Raw genomic sequence first — 20800 nt, 5'->3', positions numbered from 1 at the left:
TACAGATTTTTTTCACCAAAAGCATTCCATACTCCAAATTAAATAATACAGTATTAAGGAAGACATATTTCATTTGTATGTAAAGTAGCTGAATCACTCTCTTCCTACAGACATAGATATTTACAATACAGCCTTGGTTACTTTCCATAATGCTTTATATATCCCCAGATATGGATCAGCCAAGGTACTTATGATTACTATGTAGTTGTAATGCTTAGGTATTACATAAATGTCTGTGCTTTGTAGAGAAGTAGATCAAAACTCTGCCTGGTATATAGCTATATACACTCTACATTTATTATTTCCTCCATATGCTGATGATATTTAGAGTATCAAAGAATATTGTTCAAAATGGAACCAAAAAATAAGCAAATCCCATCAGTACTTTTAATCTTGATAGTATGACCATTTTCTTCACTCTTGTAATCTTGCCACTTAAAGGAAATGGAGAGACTGATACATCTGAATTCCTCAGAACTCAGAAGTTATTAAAACCCCTTCGTTTTTAGTGAGGAAAATATGTCTTAGTTGGGACAAGGGAAAGTAATTCAGAACTATTAAAAAACAGAATAAAGAGCAAAGATCCTCAAGGCTATCTCTTAAAAAATAGGAACTAGGTATCTTATTCAAAGGCCAGGATGGAATGTAAAAGGAGGGGGTGAATTAGGTTGTTGATATCACATGATGTGAGGACAATGAAAGTCTTGCACAAACACTAAGAAGTCTAGAAGACTTTGCCAGCAATACTGAGGAGGCAAAACAACACAGAAGGAAAGTAGTTTTTGACAGTCACTCTTCTTTAGTTCAAACACCTGCCAAGTATCAGTGTATAAACCTTTATCAAACTGTAGAGTTAGCTTTAGTCATGAGAATCATTTGAGAAATGAAATGAGAGGCTCACAGGTGCAGTCTCCAACTGAGCAGCTACTGAATGTTTAGAGTGAGGAAAACAATTAATAAACATTTGCACTGAATTAATTCAGATTTATTAGTTACAAATCTCCAGAAAACAGAGGCACTTACACAGACCAGAAGAATGTGCCAGCTTTCACCCCTTGCTTGGCTGCAGTAATCCAAATCTAATGAGGAAAATATAAGAGGATTAGAGTGTGTTCAGATCCTTAATGACCCTGTGAAATCAAAAGAAAATGTTTTCAAGGCACATTCTTCTACCCTGAGCTTAGAAATAAAAATTGCAGGCTTTAGCTTCCATCCCTAATTTGAACATGTGGAGTGACAAACCTACACAGACTCTGTAGCAGTGCATCAGCTGATGTTCTGTAGTTTCACCCCTAAATATCTTTATTACTTCTAATGGAAAACATTATGATATGTGGAATGAAATTTCTCAACTATTTCACCCCATTTAATTTTCAAAAATCAGATATACCTCACCTGAGCTCTTTAATGTTCAAGTTTTGAAGGATACTCAGCTAGGAAAGAACACAGCTCAATACTCATCAGGGTCTACATAAAGAACCCCTTTGCGTGTATTCTACCATCAGTAGCCATCAGTAAATAATGTGTTGATAAGGACTATAAAAAAATAAAACAGAGTAGTGGTAAAAAGAAAGTGTGAAGGAACACGTTCCTCCATAGAAGTCTTTGAGCTCACCCAAAGTGGTGACGGATGGAAATGACAGAAACAATCTTCCAGAGTTTTTTGAATTCATTTTTTAAACTCATCTATTTTTCTGACTATAAAGTAGTTGGGAGCAGCATGTTCTACATTACAGATACACAGTGTATGAGTATAGTTTTGTTTGGTTTAAAATTAGCAATGTCACTGGGTTTAAGGTACTGTTCTCATAATGGGAAAACACGTTATTAATTCTTTCTCTTCCCACTTCCATAAAAGATTCATTATTTTGGAAACCACAACTATATTCTACCCTGTTTAATACTTTTCAAGCAAGCATAGCCTTGGTTTGTCTGGTCTTTCTTCAGTGAAAGCCACATCGTACCTGTAGTTATCCTCATTGCCTCTTTCTCTTTTCATTTTATTCTAAGCATACCTATAGAAGGCAGGGGAATGAGAATGACAGAGTATCAGAAAGGCCAGTTTGTAGCCTGGTGGGACTGAGTTTCTTCGCAAGGATCTAGCAAATTATTTTAAAACTTATTTCAAAAGCAGCAATGACTAAAATGCTAATATTTCGCATAACACTAGAAAATTGCTTTCCCATGTCATTATTTACACATTCTACAATATGGTCATTTCATGGCCATTTAAGCCAAAACATGGATCCCTTCCTTAATGATGGAAAAATCTTTGGCTTACTTTAAATCACCTCTTCAAAATACATTCAAGACCACTCTACCTTGCTCTAACAGGCACTTACTTATAAACTGTCATCTGGGCATGCATTATTCAAATGTCATGTATGAATTATTCATGCATTAGCCTTAACTGAATTAAATCTGGCACAGCCTAATGAAAGATCATTTCCACACTGAGGCTGTAGTTAATGGGAATTAAATTTGGATATTGTTATGCTCACAATTATGGAAACATTTATCCTGTTTTCCTTTCTAGTGCCATGAACATACCTCCTACCTTATCTTTACATCTTTTATTCCTTCAAATCTGACAGGACTCAATCCAGTTCATTTAAAATCACAGCTATAAAAAAAACAGTTGTTTTCATTACATCCTAATATTCTGGCAATGTATCCTCTTTTTCATGGAAGAATATGTCCAAGGTAGCTACAGAAACGACTATTTATTAAATGAATGCAAAAAGAACAGGAGCAGAAAGTCCATGAGTATGATTTTACTTGGGAATCAGGACACTACTGAACAACAGAGTGACTGTTATGGAATGCTCATGGACAAACACTGACTGACAGGATAGAAAGATGCAGGTGAATGTGAGGAGAGATGAGAAAAGGTGCCTTCAAGCTGGAGTCTGCATGCTGTAGTCAGAGGTTTGACTGTAATGCAAGGACATATCCACAAGCTTGTTTGTGTCATGTATGTCAGCAAAGGGTATATAACTCCAACCCAGACCCTGTATCACACTAAGACAGAAGGTACTCCATACTCATTAGTGGTTCTGGGGCTTCCCACATGAAAAGGGGTCAACATTTAAAGCAGATACATTTTCCATTGCAGTTTAGATTTATTCCCAGAGCAGAATCCTACCACAGCAGAGGAGAGAGGTCAAGTATAAATTTAGCATAACGAGTGTCAGCTCCACTGCTGTTATGCTCTTTGGTTATGCTGTACTTGGAAAACCATTGTCCCTCCAGAGCTGCAGCAGATTTATTTTTCTTTGAAAGTGTTTGTGTTCTCGCAAACTTTAAATAATTTTGCAGATAACTTTGGGACGGTACCAATAAACTAAGTCCAGGAAATTCAGTTTTAGGATTTTACCATCTGTTTGACTTTCTAATGCTTTGGACTGCACACATACAGGTGGTCCAGTCTGCATCTTGTCAACTAAAAGAAACAAGCCAAGTTCCACCCACAGCAGCTGAGGCTGTTCTGTGCTGCTATTTCAGGCTTCTCCTCTATAAGACTGTAGGGTCTGACAATCTCTCCGAGGTGACCTTAGCAGGCATTGTTGTTGTTTCTTTCCTCTGTCAGTGATCTGTTATAAGCAAAGACCAACAAGTCATATGGTCCATATCTATCTGCAACATCTGTGAAGTAAGTTTGAAAAGACTTCCTTGCGACTTTGCCAGGCAGAGACTGGTTGAACCCACAGTTACAAGAAAAACTACAGGACATCCTGTAAATAATAAAATAATAAGTCCCAGTATGATTCACCATCATACCTAAAGCCACTATGCATAACAAAGCATTTGCAGAGACATCATTTAAGATGAGAGGTAATGACCTCAAGCTGCACCAGGGGGGAGTTTGGGTTGGATATTAGGGTACATTCATTCTAAGGAAGAATGGTCAAGTATTGGCACAGGTCACCCAGGAAGGTGATGGAGTCACTGTCCCTGCAGGCATTCAAGAAACCTATAGGGGTGGCACTGAGGGACACTGTTTAGTGGGCATGGGAGGGATGGGTTGATGATTGGACTAGATGATAATAGAGATCTTTTCCAACCTTAACGATTCTATGATATTACAGTACTCATTGAAGCAGCAGCAGTCATCCAGGTAAAGGAGTTTTCACCTACATTAATCAAACTTTAAATCAAACTTCTAGTGTGTTTTGGAGCTGTGACAGAATATAGTGATGGCAGGCCCTATTTCTCTATCAGAAGCCCACCAGGTAGCCACACCCTTTACTGAATAGCTAAAATCAGTTAACAGACTGGCAGCTGGAACAGCTGGTGGGTATCCACAAGTTTACTTCCTACCCTCAGCTATAGGATATTAACTCCAGCAGAAAAGCAAGGCAAATTGTTACTACAGCCTCATCACCAGTGAACATCTCCCAGTGTCATTAAATAAAATTCACTGACTTTCAAGACAGAGTGCAAGCCATTCGTGCTTCTTCCAGGCTAATATGAGTCTACGGAGTCAATCAGTGTACAATACAAAAGAAAAAATTTGGTGATGTCCATATGGAACAGTCAAAATCAAGAATTAAATAAAAACTGTTATCTCAACTCCTCTCTGTTGGTTAGAGTCACAGTCTTTAAATTATTTAATCCTAGATATTCCAGTACTGAGCATGTATATGCAATGTGTTATAAACACATCTGTCACATCTGTTCAGTCATTTATCATAAAGTGCACTACGTTACCCATTGCAAGGTCAGTTCCATTTGTGAACTTATGTAATTTATTTGTCATATGTAAACACATTGCCTTTAACTGCTAATGTTAGTTAAACAGATGTCTACAAAATTCTACATCAGATGTGAATCTCTGGCTTTCAGATGGGATACAATTTTAGAGTATTGTAAGTTACAAAAAGACCATATTTCTGATTTAAATTGCTTAAGCAAATAAGAGAGGAATACATATTTCAAATTAAATATATATACAAATCAAATATTTGCTAATCTGTGTTCATACCATGTTCATACTGTGTCATATTGGGAATTGGAGGATATCTGAATTTGGTAAATTACAGAACCACTGATTCAACTCAAGTATGATGGTAAACATCTCAAGACATGATATACATGGTTAACTAGATTCTCACAAGACACCTACTGTAAGCTAAGTATATCCTCTTTGTTGAGAGACTACAATTATTCTTTATTTTTCTCCTTTATTTACTGCCAAAAACAGAGAGGCTAAGCAGTGCTTCAGGTAGAAGTGCACTATACAAAACACAAGTCCCAAGTTCTCCCTTTTTTGCATTGCTAGACATGTGTTTGCACAGACACTACAGAGTTCTTCAACATGGCTGTTGAATTGTCTTTGAAAACCTTCACAGACAGCACAGCATCTCCCTACTTTTAATCTTCTGTGAATAAATGAATGCACATAAATTTTCAAGGTCTGCCTGCATCCTGTTGCATCATTCAAGAACAGCAGTGGCACACCTCAGGTCAGGGCCAACAGAAGGGGCAGGCCTCATTGAGAGCTGAGCAAACACAGCTGCCAGCCAGGGAAGGAAACCCATGTCAGGAATGGAGGTAGCACAGACACCACTGCAACTGGGAGGAGGCCATGCATGAATGGGAAATCCCTACCATGTCTAGGACTGATGATCGCTGTCTCCCAAACAAACATAAACAAGAGTGGTGCAGGCTTACCTTCCTGCATCATTTTCACTTTTCCTGCCAGCAAGGTAAAATTGGAGTAATGACTCCCACAGGCCTTGCTTTAGCCATATTCCCTTTTTCTTACAAATGCTAAAAGTGAAAGCAAAGTGTCATACAAGGTGCCCTAAGCCACCCTCTATGATGTTATAATTAAGATATTTCTGAAAATTGAGGCATTTTTAGAGGCAAACTCACATACAAGCTGGACAGCCTTCTCAAGAGTCCTCTCTATCCTCATTAACTTCAGCTTTTATGAGGATAAAGCTTCAGTTTTATACCTATCATCTTCTGATCTTAAGGAGACCAAAGGATTATTTCTAAGGATCATGAAAGATCACTGAGAAAATCAACATACTGCCTGTATTGCAAGCTTAAACTCACTATGCCAAATCAAAATGTGGAAAACTACTGCTAAACAGAAGCCAAAGGCAGCTGGAGTCTTAATTTAGGCAGCTGACTTCAGTGATTGAAGTTACTTGGATGAAAACAGTCTCAGCATCATGAAAAATGAGCAGTGAAGTTAGTTTCTCCTTTGAGAACTGGGGCTCTGATGCTCACAATTTCTGTGAGAAGCTGTAGCAATACAAGAAGGAGTGGTTATGCAGCTGTTTCCTGTCACACACTTTTTTTTCTTTTAAAAAACAAGGTGGTTTTAAGCTTATATAATAAATAAAAGTTATACACTAAGTCAGAAAAACAGGTTTCAGGAAGTCTCACAAGCAGTTAGAGGACCTCTGAGCACTTCCAAAGCTACCTGCTCCCTCCTTCTCCTTTCCCTAACACTCAAATTTCTCGCAATTTCTTGTGTGAAAACATGAAACTACTCATTTGTCAGATCCCACTGATGTCATGTGTTAGTTTGGCTGCTTTCTAGCGAAGTGCTCACTATCAGAACAAGTAATTTAACAAATACATATATATACTTATACATTTTAACAAACCATATACAATAGACTCATCGAGGAGCAAGGAAGTATTTTAGGAATGATTAACGTTAAATGACATTCTCTTCAAGGCAGTTCTTAGCTATAATGTAGAGCTGGGACCCCAGTAACAACTTCTTCCTTCCTGGGGAAGGCGGGCAGTTTTAGATAATAATTCCCTGTTCTGTACTAACCAAGTACCTCTCCAAAGCTGTGTACTACACTTTGAGACCAAGACTAAAAGGGATCAGTTGAATAACGCATTGCAATACGCAGGCAAGATTTTCTTTCTTTATCCCTTAATCTTACTGTCTTTTCATTGATAATCCATCCTTCTTTGGCAGTTTTTAATCAATGTGATATTTAGGTAAAATAGTAAAAAATAATTTGAAATTCACTTAGAAATGAACTAGAAATATGAATCTAATCCACATAGAGGAGAGAGAACTTTTCCTCCCATAAAAATCTCTACCCCCTAAGTTTTAGTAGCTCATTTTCACACCTCCTTGATTCTGCAAATAATGAATGCAAAGCATGTATTTCCTCCACGTGCAGAGAGGGAATCATTTATGTCAGTATATTTCTTGCAGAAATGTTCTCTCTTCTTACCCAGGCAGTGTGGCCACTCAGTAACATTTACCAAACTTACAGGTTCTCCTCATAATAAACATGTAGGAACTGAATTACAGCTGTCCCTCTATGTATGTTCTCAATTCTCCAAGGAGATTTCCAGCTTATTATCTGATCCCTGTATTTTTCTTTTAACACTTCCTTGGATCAGCTGTTCTATTTTAACATCCTTACTTATATATACAACAGTCCCCTCGATCCTCTGAGAATTTTTTTCTAGCATGTGGTCATCCACAGTTGTGTAACTTCCTTGAACTCTTTTCAGCTGACATTTTTCATGACCCTTGTTTACAATCCAGAATGACTTATATTCTCTGCAATAGCAGAGGTGTTTCTAATGAGTGGGTGTTAGAATTACCCAATATCCCCCACTCAATATGACAGCTGATGCAATCAACACAGGCTATAAAAATATTGCAGTTTAAAAATAGAGACATTTGTACAGTCCCTGAAAGTAAGTTTGAGTTATTCCTGCATAAACTTGGTTGAGACGCACAATTAAATTTGCAGCTATCTAACAAGCTATCAAACAGCTGACCCACAACACTGTCCATGTGATTGATGTTTGGATGGCAGCAAGCACACTGCAGATGCCATTCAGTGTGTGGCTCTTGCTGTAGCTACAATGGAGGAAGAAGATACCTGCTGTCACCCTTTCACTGCTGTTCACTAGTTTTGATCCTGCTGCTTTGCCCAGATCTAGATGGATAACAGCCTGGGACTTTATCACCTTCTCTACTCTGTGCAACCTATGCTAAAAACTAACCCAGGTCATTTCTGGGTGAGGGAGCAGCTACGCCCCTCATTACTGCTGACAAATTTTACAAGTGCACAAATACCTCATTCTGGCTCAGCTACAACCAGACATCTGCCTGCAACTCCAAATGGTCTTGTCTCGCATTTCTTGAGGACTAAAACCACATGTGGACAAATAGCACATGCTTGCTAAGTAACTTCCTTTTGTCTCCTGGGATATTAACGTCTTAGAGATTTGGAGGATGACACTGATCACTTGAGCAAACAGCAATGACAGACTATGGTGTTCCCAGTCCCCTTCCAATACCCACCTCCATCCCAAAACCATAGAGGCTGGAAGAGAACTCTGCCTGTTGTCCCTTGTCCTGCCACTAGGCACCACTGCAAAGAGTCTGGCCCCATTCTCGACACCTACCTTATATACATTTGTAAGCACTGATAAGATCTCCTCCCTGTCTTTTCCTGATTTCACTGATTTAAGTGCTCAGGATGTTTTTACATGCTAGGTCCCCAAATAATCAATGTAGTATATGCGCCTTGGCTGCTTGCATGTAAAACTTATTAGTTTAATTTAAAACTATATTTGGAGGCAAATTAAAGCTGGTCACTGAAGGATGTGGTAATAGGAGAAAGTTCAGCAGAAGCAAAGGGACTTTCTTAGAAGGAGGCCATTACCATGCCCAAAATAAGGATTCAGACCTCGGAGAAAACCAATTGTAGTGCTTATTCAAGAGAGAGCTCTGATCAGCCATTGATGCTGTGTTCTAGGCATAAATTTATTCACAAACTCCTACACCCTCTGCAGCATGTCAGGTAACAGCAATCACTTGTGGACTTAACAAATAATAATTATGAAGTTGTGCCATGCTACTCTGACAGAACATTAATACTAAAACTGCCACAAGAACATTACTAGGATGAAAACCTGAGAAACCCATGATGAAAAGGAAACACTGTGCCACAGTGACGAAAATACAGTAATTTGTGTTAAACTGCTGCCTAAAGTGAGGGTTTTTTCCTAGCCACATCTAATTTATACTTATCAACACAAGCACCTTTCCATAATCAATGGCTTTATTATGCTGAAAAGCAAAGGCCAACTCCAAATGTTACATTACATTGATAGACGCAGGGCCAGCCATGGGGAGATCAGGTACAAATTGTTCACAGATGTATTTTTTTAATTATTATTATTGGCCATGTTCCACAGCACAGGGGGAGGGGAAGGAGGAGGGAGAGAGGAAGAGGGAATCTGAAACTTACTGGTTGACCTCCCCACCATCTGTGATTGAATTTCTCTCGCCCTCGAAGACTGAAGCTGGCATCAAACACTGGGTCATACATTGAATTGCCAACGATTCCATGTGATTCAGGATAGAGTCCCTTTGTGCAGAAGTAGATTAATTAGTAAAACCCTAATGCACATAAATGCAGTCCTCATAGCTACCTGCAAATACCACTGAATTATTTTAAAATGGGTGTCTTTGTAACAGTGCACCAAAAAAGGTTTTAACTTCAAGATAAGCACATTTAAAATTGGCTTTAGTAGTGAAAACAGCAGGAAATGACTGAATTGTGCTAAAAGAAAAAAAAAGAAAGCACAAAAACTTCTGCTGCTGGATACTTTGAAGTATTTTCACACTGGTTAGAAGTTGCTCTGAGGCCATCAAAGATAAGCAAAAAAATAAAAAATAAAAATTAAAAAAAATGAAGATTGATTTGAACTTAGAGTTCCTCTTTATCAATTCCCTTTCTGGAAACAGTGATTCATTTTCCAGTAGCAAGAGTTACAACCTGCATTCCCATTTTATAATGGTTTATCTTTGCTAGTGCCTCCGTGGTGCCTATTTCTAAGAGGAAACCGAGGCAAGACACCCAAACAGTGATATAAACCCAGAGGCTTTATACCTCAACTTCTCCAGAAGTAAAGGTAATTTAATAGGTTTCTGATCTTCTCCCTTTCTCTCCCACCCTCTCCCATGCTCAGCTACTTGTTTGTCCCTCTCTTTTATCTTAAGGTTTGTGCAGAGGCTGAAGGAAGAAAAAGAAGGGAAAAAAAAAAAAAAAAAAAAGCAACAAGGCTTCTGCTTCAGGAGCATTGTCACATGGCAGCATTTGCATCTCAGACTGGGGACAGCCTGGCCACCAGCTGTGCCACCAGAGCACAGAAATGATGGTTCATTTAGTGCAGGGCCAAAGTAGCATCCAGACACGTTCGGCAGCTGTAAATTTTAAGTAGGTTGCTAAGTCAGCCCTACTGACTTCAGCTCCTCCAATGAAAGAACAACTGCTGGTTGTATTCTGGGTTGTTGTTTTTTTTTCCCCCCAGAAAAACCATGACCTGTAATTATACAGCAGTACAAATAACTGCACAAACAAGCATAGGGAAATGCAGGAAAGCTGTAACATTGTGCACTTTAGAGAGAAATGCTTTATCTCAAAACTTCAAAATAATGGAAAAAAAAAAAAAACACCAAAAAACCCCTCAAAAACCTACTTAACATAAGGGAGAAAAGGATTAACTGTGAAGGAGTTTTATTTAAAAAGCAAATCTCGCTTCCCACAACCCACATTTCTAGTGAAGTGCAACATTTTATCATCAAAAAATCCTTCCCAAGGACTTACAGTAGCAAGGGTGTACAAGTTGGGGAAGGTTTTTGTAGGGTAGACCGGCCTCATGTAAGGAGAATGTGTTCCACATGATCCTGAAAAATCAGTAGGGAATGCAAACGTTAGACAATGAAACTCTGGGACATAAAAAAGAAAAAGTAAAATAATTTTTTTAAAAAATGCTGAATTCTGAAAATCTGCAGAACGTGGTTAAATTTTAACCAATTTAAATGAACGTCCTCCGGTGACCACTGGCAAGTCTTCCTGCAGTGCTAAATCCACACATGCTACTTTATATTTCACAGTAAACAGCTGAAACAGAGAAGCTAGTACTAATAAACCAGCTACAATTCCATGGACTGCTGTTCCTTACAAGTTAGCCCCCTTTCAGTGTTCATAGTCATTGGAAGTGCCTTGCTGTTAAGTAAAGGAACATGAGAAATCACAGGCTAATTTTAAATGACAAATACACTGAAGCGGGAGTTTCACAACAGGCTTTGGCCACAGCTCCCCAAATGGCTACACAAATGCAAGGGCCAGCAAACACACAGGGGAAAAAAAAACACTTTTCAAGGATATGAGCACGTACGCAAGCTACCATCCTACACTGAAAAGTTCAAACATACAGCATGTCCGGTACACCACAAAACCAGGACCCACGTCTTTCACATTTGTGACTGAAGTGCAAAATTTTGCAGGCACATCTCAACTAGCCTATACAAGGGCGTGATACTTATCACGTACTGCAGATTCATTTATTTGCTGACAAACCAAATTAACACCACCCATTCTGATTTGTGCTCCCTAAAGCAGCTCTCTCCTCACTCTTTGCTGTAGGCTGCTTTAGCTAGGGTCCTTCAAGCCACCAGATGATACTATCTAAACCTAAGGGGGCTAATGCAATTTGCTTTTATGGAAAATAAATGCAATCTTTATTAGGGTTTTGAGTCAGAAAAGCCCTGCATTTGGCAGAGCCCTTCTACAGGCCAGACTCATGCTGACTCTTGTTACTCAATACACAATGAAAACAACCAGACTGCATGAGACTGTCTTTCGTTTATTGTATGAAAACAGATGTACTCACTCAGTTTTTCAATATTGGGCATGACCTTGTTCCCTTTCTTCATATATGATGCACGGAAACCATCAACAGAGAAGATGATCAAAGGAGGACGAACGAAGCTAAAAAGCAGAAGCAGCAGGAGTATAAGTCAGCATTTCAGAATGATATTTCTTTTTATTTTCACTTGCTAATTGAGACTCCAGAGAATTTAAAGTACAGTTACCATATGCGCTATGTGTCTTTTTTACTTTGCTTACTTGCTTACTTAACAGATCAGCATAAACCGATAATCTTCATGCTTAGTAACATTCAGACTGTGGTCACAGTCAGCTAAAGGGCTACATTCCAACATAAAAAAATAATAATCATCCCTAGGCAGCCAGAAGTTCACAGCTCAAAAAGACAAATGCTTACAGAAAGAGATGGAGGAGAGCAAAAACAACAACAACAAATTGTGTGCACTAGTACCCACCCTAGCACACAATCTGTAGTTAAAAACCACATGTTTCAGGACAGCTGCTCTTATGTTTTGACAAAAAGTCCATATGGCATCTGCTGCAAGCTCTAAAAGGCAGAGCCCATTCTCACATATTAAATATGATGGTATTTCATGTCATTTTATTATATTTTGTTTATTACTTCTACTTGGATTTGAATCCAAGCAGGCATAGATGTGTCCTGGGTGGACATGCTCCATGCAAGTGTTTAGCGATGGTCACTCACTGCAGGGGTAAGAAGACATCACTGTTGCCAGGAGAACAGGAGCTCTTATTTCCTCCAAACTCTTCTCCTGGTAGCACAGACTGAGCTGCAGCCCAGTGCAGCACCTAAGCAGATATTTGCCTTTAAGCATAATAGTAAGATAACTGGTTTCAGATGCTCTTCCATTTTCAGTGTTATTCTTGGCTTTTCATTTGTTTGTTTGTTTAAGTCAAGCCTATTACCCACTGCAGTTTTGAAATCCCTTCACTTAGTAAGATAATATTAATAACAAAAAATAAAAAATAATAATAATTTTTAAAAGGCCTGAGCCAGTCTAAATTTTAGAGAAACTGGAAAAAAATTCCCAAGGTCTTAAATGGTGTTTAATTATCTTTCCTGCTCAGATAAATAAAGCAGGCAAACCCATCAAAGGTGATCCAAGGACAAGAGTTCAAGCCCCCATATCATTCATCATTGCTCACATTAACAACCCAATTGTACAAACCGTGAAGGACAGAAAAGTAAGCAACTAAACCATCCAGCAAAAGCTTTACAAAGATAAAGCAGAAACATGATGTTCAGAATGCCAGACCAGTGTCCTTGTTGTACTTGGCTTTAGGGTAACAAGCAAAGCACTTACCCTGCTGGACATTCGGGAGTTTTTATCTCTTCACAGTCATCATCCACCCAGTGGGTTTCTCCTACCAGAAATTCAAATCAGAGTTTAAGAAAAAATAAATAAATAATTCTGTGAATACAGCCTCAGGTTGCAAAGAAAAACTCAAAATAAATAAATAAATAAATAAAATCTAATTCTTCTAATAGACTGCCTCATCCTGTTTTTGCAATGATCAGGTTCCTTCCACAAAGCTGCACAAGTGTTCTGGTTACATTCTGTTCAACAAGAATATCCAAACTGTTGCTTCTAGAAGCAGCTCTTCAAACTAAAGCTAAAACTACTATTTTGCATGAAGGAAACGGTAGTAAAACTTTAGCAACAACAGTCATTTTAAAAATTATTTTATTATTATTTTCAGGTTGTCAGAAAAGTACAACACTGCTGGTTGCCAATTCATACCCTCCATCCCGCCAGGCCTGACGTCTCCATGACATGCTTCAGCTGGCTAAAGACACAAAATAATAAAATAAAACTCTTTCTAGGGAAGAAAAACAACTCTAAATAGTTTCCAGCTGGTTTAAGGAGCTGAACAGCTCGTGGATCAGGTGAGACTCAGGCGCAGCCGAGAAAAAAGAAGTATTAATGGTCTTTCAGAGCTGGCTTATTACTTTACATAATTAACTATTTTGTTAAGGCTTTCACTACTGAATGCTGACTATAGATTGGCTCATGACTTGCACTTTCACGGGTCAGCTGAAAAACAAATTATTAGCTAATGAGGCTTACTTCCTGAACCTAGCACTATTAAGGGGACTGTAGCTCAATCAAAAGAACAAAACAAAAAGCACCATAGAAAATATCTGCAGGAAATGTGTCTTGCAGCAATTCCAATTGACCATTACGGGATGTAGAGGGAGGATTTCCAAGGAAAAATAAAAATAAACACTGTCCTCAGGTAAGCAAAAGCATGAATAAAGAGGAAGCATGGTTCTCATATAAGGCTTATTCCTATCAGAACACCAGGATCGTTGAGATAATTTGTTATTAGGCAATCAGAAAAAGATTATGTACATTAAACAGCACATGTAAATTCCTCTGTCCTGACCCTTCTAAATGGGAGCTCACAAAAAAAGTAAGGAATGGAGAACTATATCAGTATTTAAGTAGTCTAAGCCTTGGGTCTCATTGGGAAGAGGAAGAATGTAATCTATGGAGACTTGTTGAAAGACGCATGTTTCACCTGGATTCCCAACAGCAAAATTCAAGTAAAGAAAATCCCACTTTCAGCATTTGGAAACTCCACTGTTAAACAAATGAAAAATTTAAAGCTAGGTGAAATAGAATAGTAACAGCTTCTAAGGTTCATTTCCAAGGACCAGAAGACCTCCCCATAATGGGAGCCACATTATGCAAGGCAGGACAAGCTCCAGACTGGGTATGAGGTGACAATTAAGCCTTCACCCTGTACCTCCCATCAGCCAGTTAAGGCTGTATGGCAGACATCATGTGTCTAGAAGGTGATATGGTCGTTCCCATTTTGTTACCTAGAGCCCTTGCTACCCCATCTATAAATTAAAGCTGTTATATTCTCAGAAACACTGTCCTGCAAGAAACAAAGCCTACTCAATGCAAGTAGTAGCTTGAATAGGTGCTTTTGTAGTAGGGATGGGAGAGGTTTTGGAGACAGAGATTCCCATCTAGGAATGCTCAGTTCCTTCTGAAACCAGCAGATCTCCCAGCTTTCCTTGTGATGCAGTCAAATGCAGCTGAATACTTTTTGAGTTTTGTTTTAAACTCTGCTCACCCATGCCTAATCTTTGTCTTTCAGTATCTCTACAGGTTTCCTACTGTCAAGAAATTAGTTGCATTCACCTCCACTAGGAGTCCAAAACTCACCAGTGTAACTCCCCTTTCTTCCTCCCTATTCCCAAAATTCAGAGCAAAACAAAGAGAGGTGTCCTTCTCTAGAAAAGACTTTACCAGTAGGGCTGCCTACTGTCAGGTTCAAAAGATAAGAGGCAGGAAGACCAAAGACATACCTTTGCAAATGACTTGGTAATTAGTGCAACAGTCTCCTCTACTTAAGCAGTCTTCAGAGCAGTGACAAGCATTGTCATCATTCCTGGTTTCTCCACAGCGGTCTTTGGTACACTCCCAGCCTCGAGCTAAAATATTCACAAGCAAGCAAGAATGAGAGATTATAATCAAAACAGAAAGCACTCACTCAAGCCATAATGACTACATCCAACTTTATAGGGTCTTAAATTTATTGCCCCAATTTTGTGATTTCAAGACTTCTCAAGTATGTCAAGCAGAAACAAAAGGGACCCTTGTGTCCTGCAGATACAGGAGGACTCTTGCATCCACACAAGTGCTTCTGCTACAAACAGTTGTTGTAGTCTAGGCTTTGTACAACTGGAATGCCAGGAAGTACATGGAGAGGAGAAGAAAAGAAAGGCTGTCGAAAGATAAATGGATTTGTCTGGAGTGTAAACTAGAAATGTTGGTGTTTTTGTACAATTCATCCTTTTTTGCTCAAATATACAAGTCCTCAGTTTGACCTGTGGGAAATAAGAGAAAGCTGGAAAGAGATTATGTGGACAGAAACTGATATTATATTATGCTCCCATCAGCTCCTCACAGACAGAAGGAGCTTTCTAATACCTCAGTGGATGAGATTCAGCACCAACTGCAAAGTTAGAAGAACTTGAAGAAATGTGGCACAGTCTTCTTATCTTGCAAATGTCGTTAGGATCTAAGGGCCTGTCTAAATTAGGGTATTCTCTCCAGCACAGTACGGTGCTACATTTTAGAATGGGACCTGAGGATATAACTGTATGGTTTCCCATATGTCCTGGCCCAAGCAATAGGAAACTTAAAAGATTGCTTTTGACATCATGCAACTAGTTTAAAAAAAAAAAAAACACCCGAGCAATTTCTCTTCCCATTTTCTCCTTGATTTGAGACTTTTTTCCAATAAATATATAATATTTACCTATTGTATATGTGATAATTGTCTTAATAAATACCTATGGAATTATAAGAAGATGTACACAACAATTCTAAGAGCTACAGAGGTATCCACACATTTAAGTGGATAATGTACCCTGTGGACCGAAGGCTGAGGAACTCTTCTATTTGCTTTGTAAGTGTAATTCCTTGATAAAGCAAGGAAACATTTAATGGCAAAAGTAGAAGGCACCTGTGTCAACTCTGACCACTAAGCAAACACTCAAAGAGATGAGTACAACTAATAATTCAAATGCACTACATTAAGAAACAAAACATCACTCATGACCCTCTTTGAAGTTTCCCTCTCCTATGAGTCATGAAAAACAGAAAGTGAACATAGATCTGTATTTCCACTCCCCGGGGTCTAATGAATTGAAAGTAAACATCTTTACTGGTGTGTTATATGCGTCTGGAGCAATGGCAACAAACCCGGCCTGTCCTCTTTGAACAGACCTGTGCTGCTTTAGTACTCCCAGCCTCCAGGGTACTTTCACAAATAAATGCAATGAACAATCCAAAAGCGAACATTAACAGCTCAATTATTAAGTTATCACTTTGGAGAAAAAAGGATGGCTGACACTGAGAGACCAACTCCTGTCTTTACCATCTCTTCACTGTAACCTGGAAGGACAACTGGTGCCTGAATACTAATTATTGTTTGTAAATGAGTATCAGAACATCTCTTTTTCAGGTAGGACAAGCAGTACTCTGCCCTTTTCTGCAGAAACTATGGCAGAAGCCCAGCAGCAATAGATGCGTATCCATTCTACTCCCAGCAAGGATACATGGACTGCATTTTGGGTCAAGACAAGCCCAGCCAGCAAGGGGAGCAGAAGACCCAGATTATGGCAGGGAGTGCTGGATAATGGTGGCCAGTCCCAATCATTCACATAAGCCAGGCATCATCAGTGCAGGGCAGGAGACCCATCCTACCTGTCTTTAAGCACAGCTCATCAAAGTCGAAGCAGCAGCTGTTGTAGCTCTTGCACAGGTTGTCACAGCGGCAGCCAGGAGGCTCTGCCTCTTGAAGTTCAAAGCATCTGTTTTTGCAGGAGCCAGAGGTACTGATCCAGGGGGAATCTGACAGGACTGTGTGGAACAAAAAACAGGGCAACATCTGTCAGGCCAGTAGTGGCAGCAGGGGCAGGTGACTCAGCCCCAAGCCATTTGGATAAGTGAAACCTCTGCTGCCTGCTTAGGGAAGGGAACAGTGAGAAGAGAAGGGTAGCTTGTAGAAGCAAAAAGAGGAAGCAGCGTGCTGTGATAACATTCCATATAGAAATGGATGTCTTTATCATTAATAATCATTAGCAGAAATGTATTAAAATATGCACAGCCTAATTCCAGGAGTTGCAGCTACTCCTTAGAAACAGGCCTTTGTTTTCAAAAGCCAGGTGACATTTACATGGTTGGCTGGGCAGTTCGCCTAGGAAAAAACTGCAGTTAATCTACATGCAGTCAGCAGGACTTGGTCTACTGTACTGGAAGGTACCAAATCGATGTCAAGCATGGGTGAAAACCATGAGATGCTCTATAAGTTAAGTGAGAAGCAATAAAGCAAGGCTTTTTGGTGGGCTTCTGCAGAGCATTAAATTATAAAATCTAAACAAAATACTGAAATATGTAAGAAGTCTGTGTATTTGATGTGCAAAACTAAATGGAAGACTGATAGTCTGAAACCATGAATAATGCATGACTTCAATAACCTACTAGCTGGGACCCTTATTGTCAGAGTTGATGTGTGTTTCCCAGCTATTTTCTCAAAATTTATTATCTCATCAATTTTTCCTACCAAAGATTCCTATGTAGCAGCTTATATAAAGCAGGGAAGCTGTGTACTGCTCTGCAGGGGTAATGCTATTTTATGAAATAAAATGAGATACATTCATGTTATTCCTTAAAAACAGAAGAGTTCCAAGGAATATTTCACAATGTCACCGGTACTTTGAGGGACCAATTAAAATTAAGCCTTTTTCTTTTAGACCATGTTTTGGCTTCGGCAAACCTCAGCATGGTTAGCGGAATGATTTTAAGAGAAATGATGCAATGGCACTTTTGGGAAAGAGCCGTTCCGATCTTTCATGTATTTTTTTTCTACTCTTATGGCTGAAAGTTTAGTCCCCACATAAAATGAGAAAAAAAAAATCTGTTTCCAAATACGATGGCACTATTCCAACACTGAAAATGAGTAGAAAAGAAGATGGAGAGGAAGGTTAGAGGTGGTATATGTTGCATTGGCTGCTATCACCAGCAGTACAGGTCCGCTATTTTTCTTGTAGCGCTGGCGACAACACGGGCTGGACACCAGCATTAAATACTTCAAGGAATAAACTGGGCTGCAAAACAGTCCTTCAGTAAGGTTATGGTGGGTGGGGGAAGGTAAAACGACAATGACTGTCATCACTGATCACAACAGTGGCAAGGCACATTCATCTGCAAGCTGGTAAAGGTAAAATCATAGAATCAAAGAATACCCTGAGTTAGAAGGGACCCTGAAGGACCATTAACTTCCACTCAATATTTTGGTCACCTGGACCTCCTTGGGTCTAAAAGTGGCTTATCTGTGCTGTCAATACACAGACTAGTGTTTTCTTTGGTCACACAAAAAGGCCACAAGTCTCTGTGGGAAAATAATCACATGAGAATTGTTTCAGAGCATGTAAACACTCAGGTTTTCAGAGATATGAAGTATTGGTCCCTATTAATGACAGATTCTTTGGGCCAAATGTTCCTGAATATATGTTACCAAAGAATAATTCTGTTATTTAACCTGCTACTTTCCCTTTGGAAGCTGTGTAATAGACTCATATAATCACTGACTGAATAAACTGCAAATCTGGATTCAAAGATATTACATACAACCATAGACTATGTAGTACTTACACTGGCATTGCTTTCTTCATTTCAAAGGAATGAAAAGGACACCATTTCAGAAGGCCAAGAGACGCACACTGACATGGGTTTAGGAAGAAGAAGGTGGAAACTTGACCACCAGTCACAGAAGTAACAGCACCAATTCTATCTGAAGGAATGCCTAGCTGTTGTAAAGGGCAGTTCATTTATCAGGCAACCACCAGAACAAATTGCTAACAGAAGCTGTGCAATCTCTGATCTTGGAGATCCGAAGAACAGGTTAGACCAAGATCTGTCAGCAGCACTTCAGAAATAACTGCCTGTGTACTGGGATAACGTCTACAGAGCTGGTCAAGCTTCCCTCTACCTCCATCTTCTTTGACTGTAATTAGGGTTTCCATTTCACATGAGGATGGCTTAGCCTAGCTACTTCATTTGTTATTTTTTCCAGATCTCTTGGCAACCTCTCTATTAGTGGTGTGCCAATTTTTCCCAAATTCCATAGCAAATACAAGGCCTGAGTCAATGTAAGACACTTTCCGCATAGCAACACAAAACTAGATGTGGTTTAACTCCCTGATCTCTGTGTACATTGTATATTATACATTAAGATCGTTCCTTTGTTTACCATGCCTGACCTCAACTTTGCAGCCAGACCATGATTTTCAGGTCGTGCACAATGCCATGGCACAACTACTGGTGCATGCAGAATAGTTTGAAAATATATCATCAGGAGCCCCATTCATGGTTAGCATTTTCATACTGACAGAAGCCCTTGTACAGAACAAACTTACACAGTTTCAAAATTCCTGCATCTGTCTGCAAATTCTACACATTTGCCTCCATGCAACAGGCAAAAGAATTTCTCACATGAAGATCTTCCTCTTCCTTGCTAATAGATAGAGCTTTCCATATCCCTTTCAAGCACTCTTCTTTTCTCCTCAAAACAGCCATCTAATGATTGTCTTTTATATATATTGGAGATCTATACACTATCTATACACCATAAAATGAGGCCAAGAAAACATTATAGGCATTGTGATACTTCTTTGGCATGCATGTACTATATATAATGGGCTATGGAAAAAAAAGATCATATGTCAGATTTGACTTACAGAGGAGCTCTATACTAGAAGAGAACTGAAGTTTGACTACAATCATGGCATACCCCCAGAGAAGTAAAAACTTGGTAATATGTGGCAATGGTTGGTAAAGAGACTGTTTAGTCAATACAAAACAATTAATTCTAAACACCAAGAAATCTGGAAATAAATAAGCCAAGGCAGACTGGAATTGGAAAAGAATTTATGGCAATCTTTCATTCTGAATATTTCCTAACGCTGGGCTTCTGATGAAGTACAACTGGAAGTCAAGCAACTGCAAGAATCTAAATAGTTTACTTGATCATAATGTTTTTATTTTGTTAAAAATGAACCTCTCTATCCTAAGAGTTCATTTTCTTTTTCAGACTCATGTGCCAATAACTTTTTCTTTGTTATCACAATCCAGTTTTTACTGCAGTAAAAGTAATGAGGCTGCCCAAACACACATGGGACAAAACCCTCCATTATCTTTTGTCTCTCATTGTTGACACTTAGACTAGACTACATCAATGTCAGGTTCAGCTCCAATCCCAACCATATGTGAATCTTCAACTGACTGCCCCCAAATAACCCTTATCTCCTGCCTTTTTGGGAGATATCCTGTGTTTCTTACTATTCTCCTGGGATTCTGAGCTAACCTTCCTGCTACTGGAAACAGCACACAGCTGCTGTTCCTAGCCCTGGCAGTGTTGAATGGCGCTGGTGTGCTCAGCAAAGTTGGCACTGATGAGCTGCAGTTGGTTCCCAGTATCAGACCTTTGGGACCTCAGGGTAAAGCAGCCCTGACCCGAAGCCCAGTCACCAGTGAAAGCGAAGCAGTCAGCAGTCAGGTGTTGAAGATGTGAAA

At 39.2% G+C, this 20800-nt stretch overlaps 1 protein-coding gene across 14 annotated transcripts in view; it reads right to left on the bottom strand.

Moving 5' to 3' along the window:
- The window catches only part of ENPP2 (ectonucleotide pyrophosphatase/phosphodiesterase 2), a 65879-nt gene that overhangs the window by 30113 nt on the left and 14966 nt on the right, over window positions 1-20800 (bottom strand). For all 14 annotated transcript variants that reach the window (XM_085539377.1, XM_085539369.1, XM_085539370.1 and 11 more), the window contains exons 3-9: window positions 16931-17086; window positions 15025-15150; window positions 13007-13067; window positions 11686-11783; window positions 10617-10696; window positions 9255-9374; window positions 1024-1079 (exon numbers count right to left, since the gene is read on the bottom strand). In XM_085539377.1, coding sequence (XP_085395503.1) covers window positions 1024-1079; window positions 9255-9374; window positions 10617-10696; window positions 11686-11783; window positions 13007-13067; window positions 15025-15150; window positions 16931-17086 — 697 coding nt within the window. The remainder of the gene's footprint in view (window positions 1-1023; window positions 1080-9254; window positions 9375-10616; window positions 10697-11685; window positions 11784-13006; window positions 13068-15024; window positions 15151-16930; window positions 17087-20800) is intronic.

The sequence above is a fragment of the Coturnix japonica genome, chromosome 2, assembly GCF_054131305.1.
Source record: "Coturnix japonica strain WE chromosome 2, WE-NBRP24, whole genome shotgun sequence".
In the NCBI taxonomy this organism is placed as follows: Eukaryota; Metazoa; Chordata; class Aves; order Galliformes; family Phasianidae; genus Coturnix; species Coturnix japonica.
This window is presented reverse-complemented; position numbering and strand designations above follow the sequence as displayed.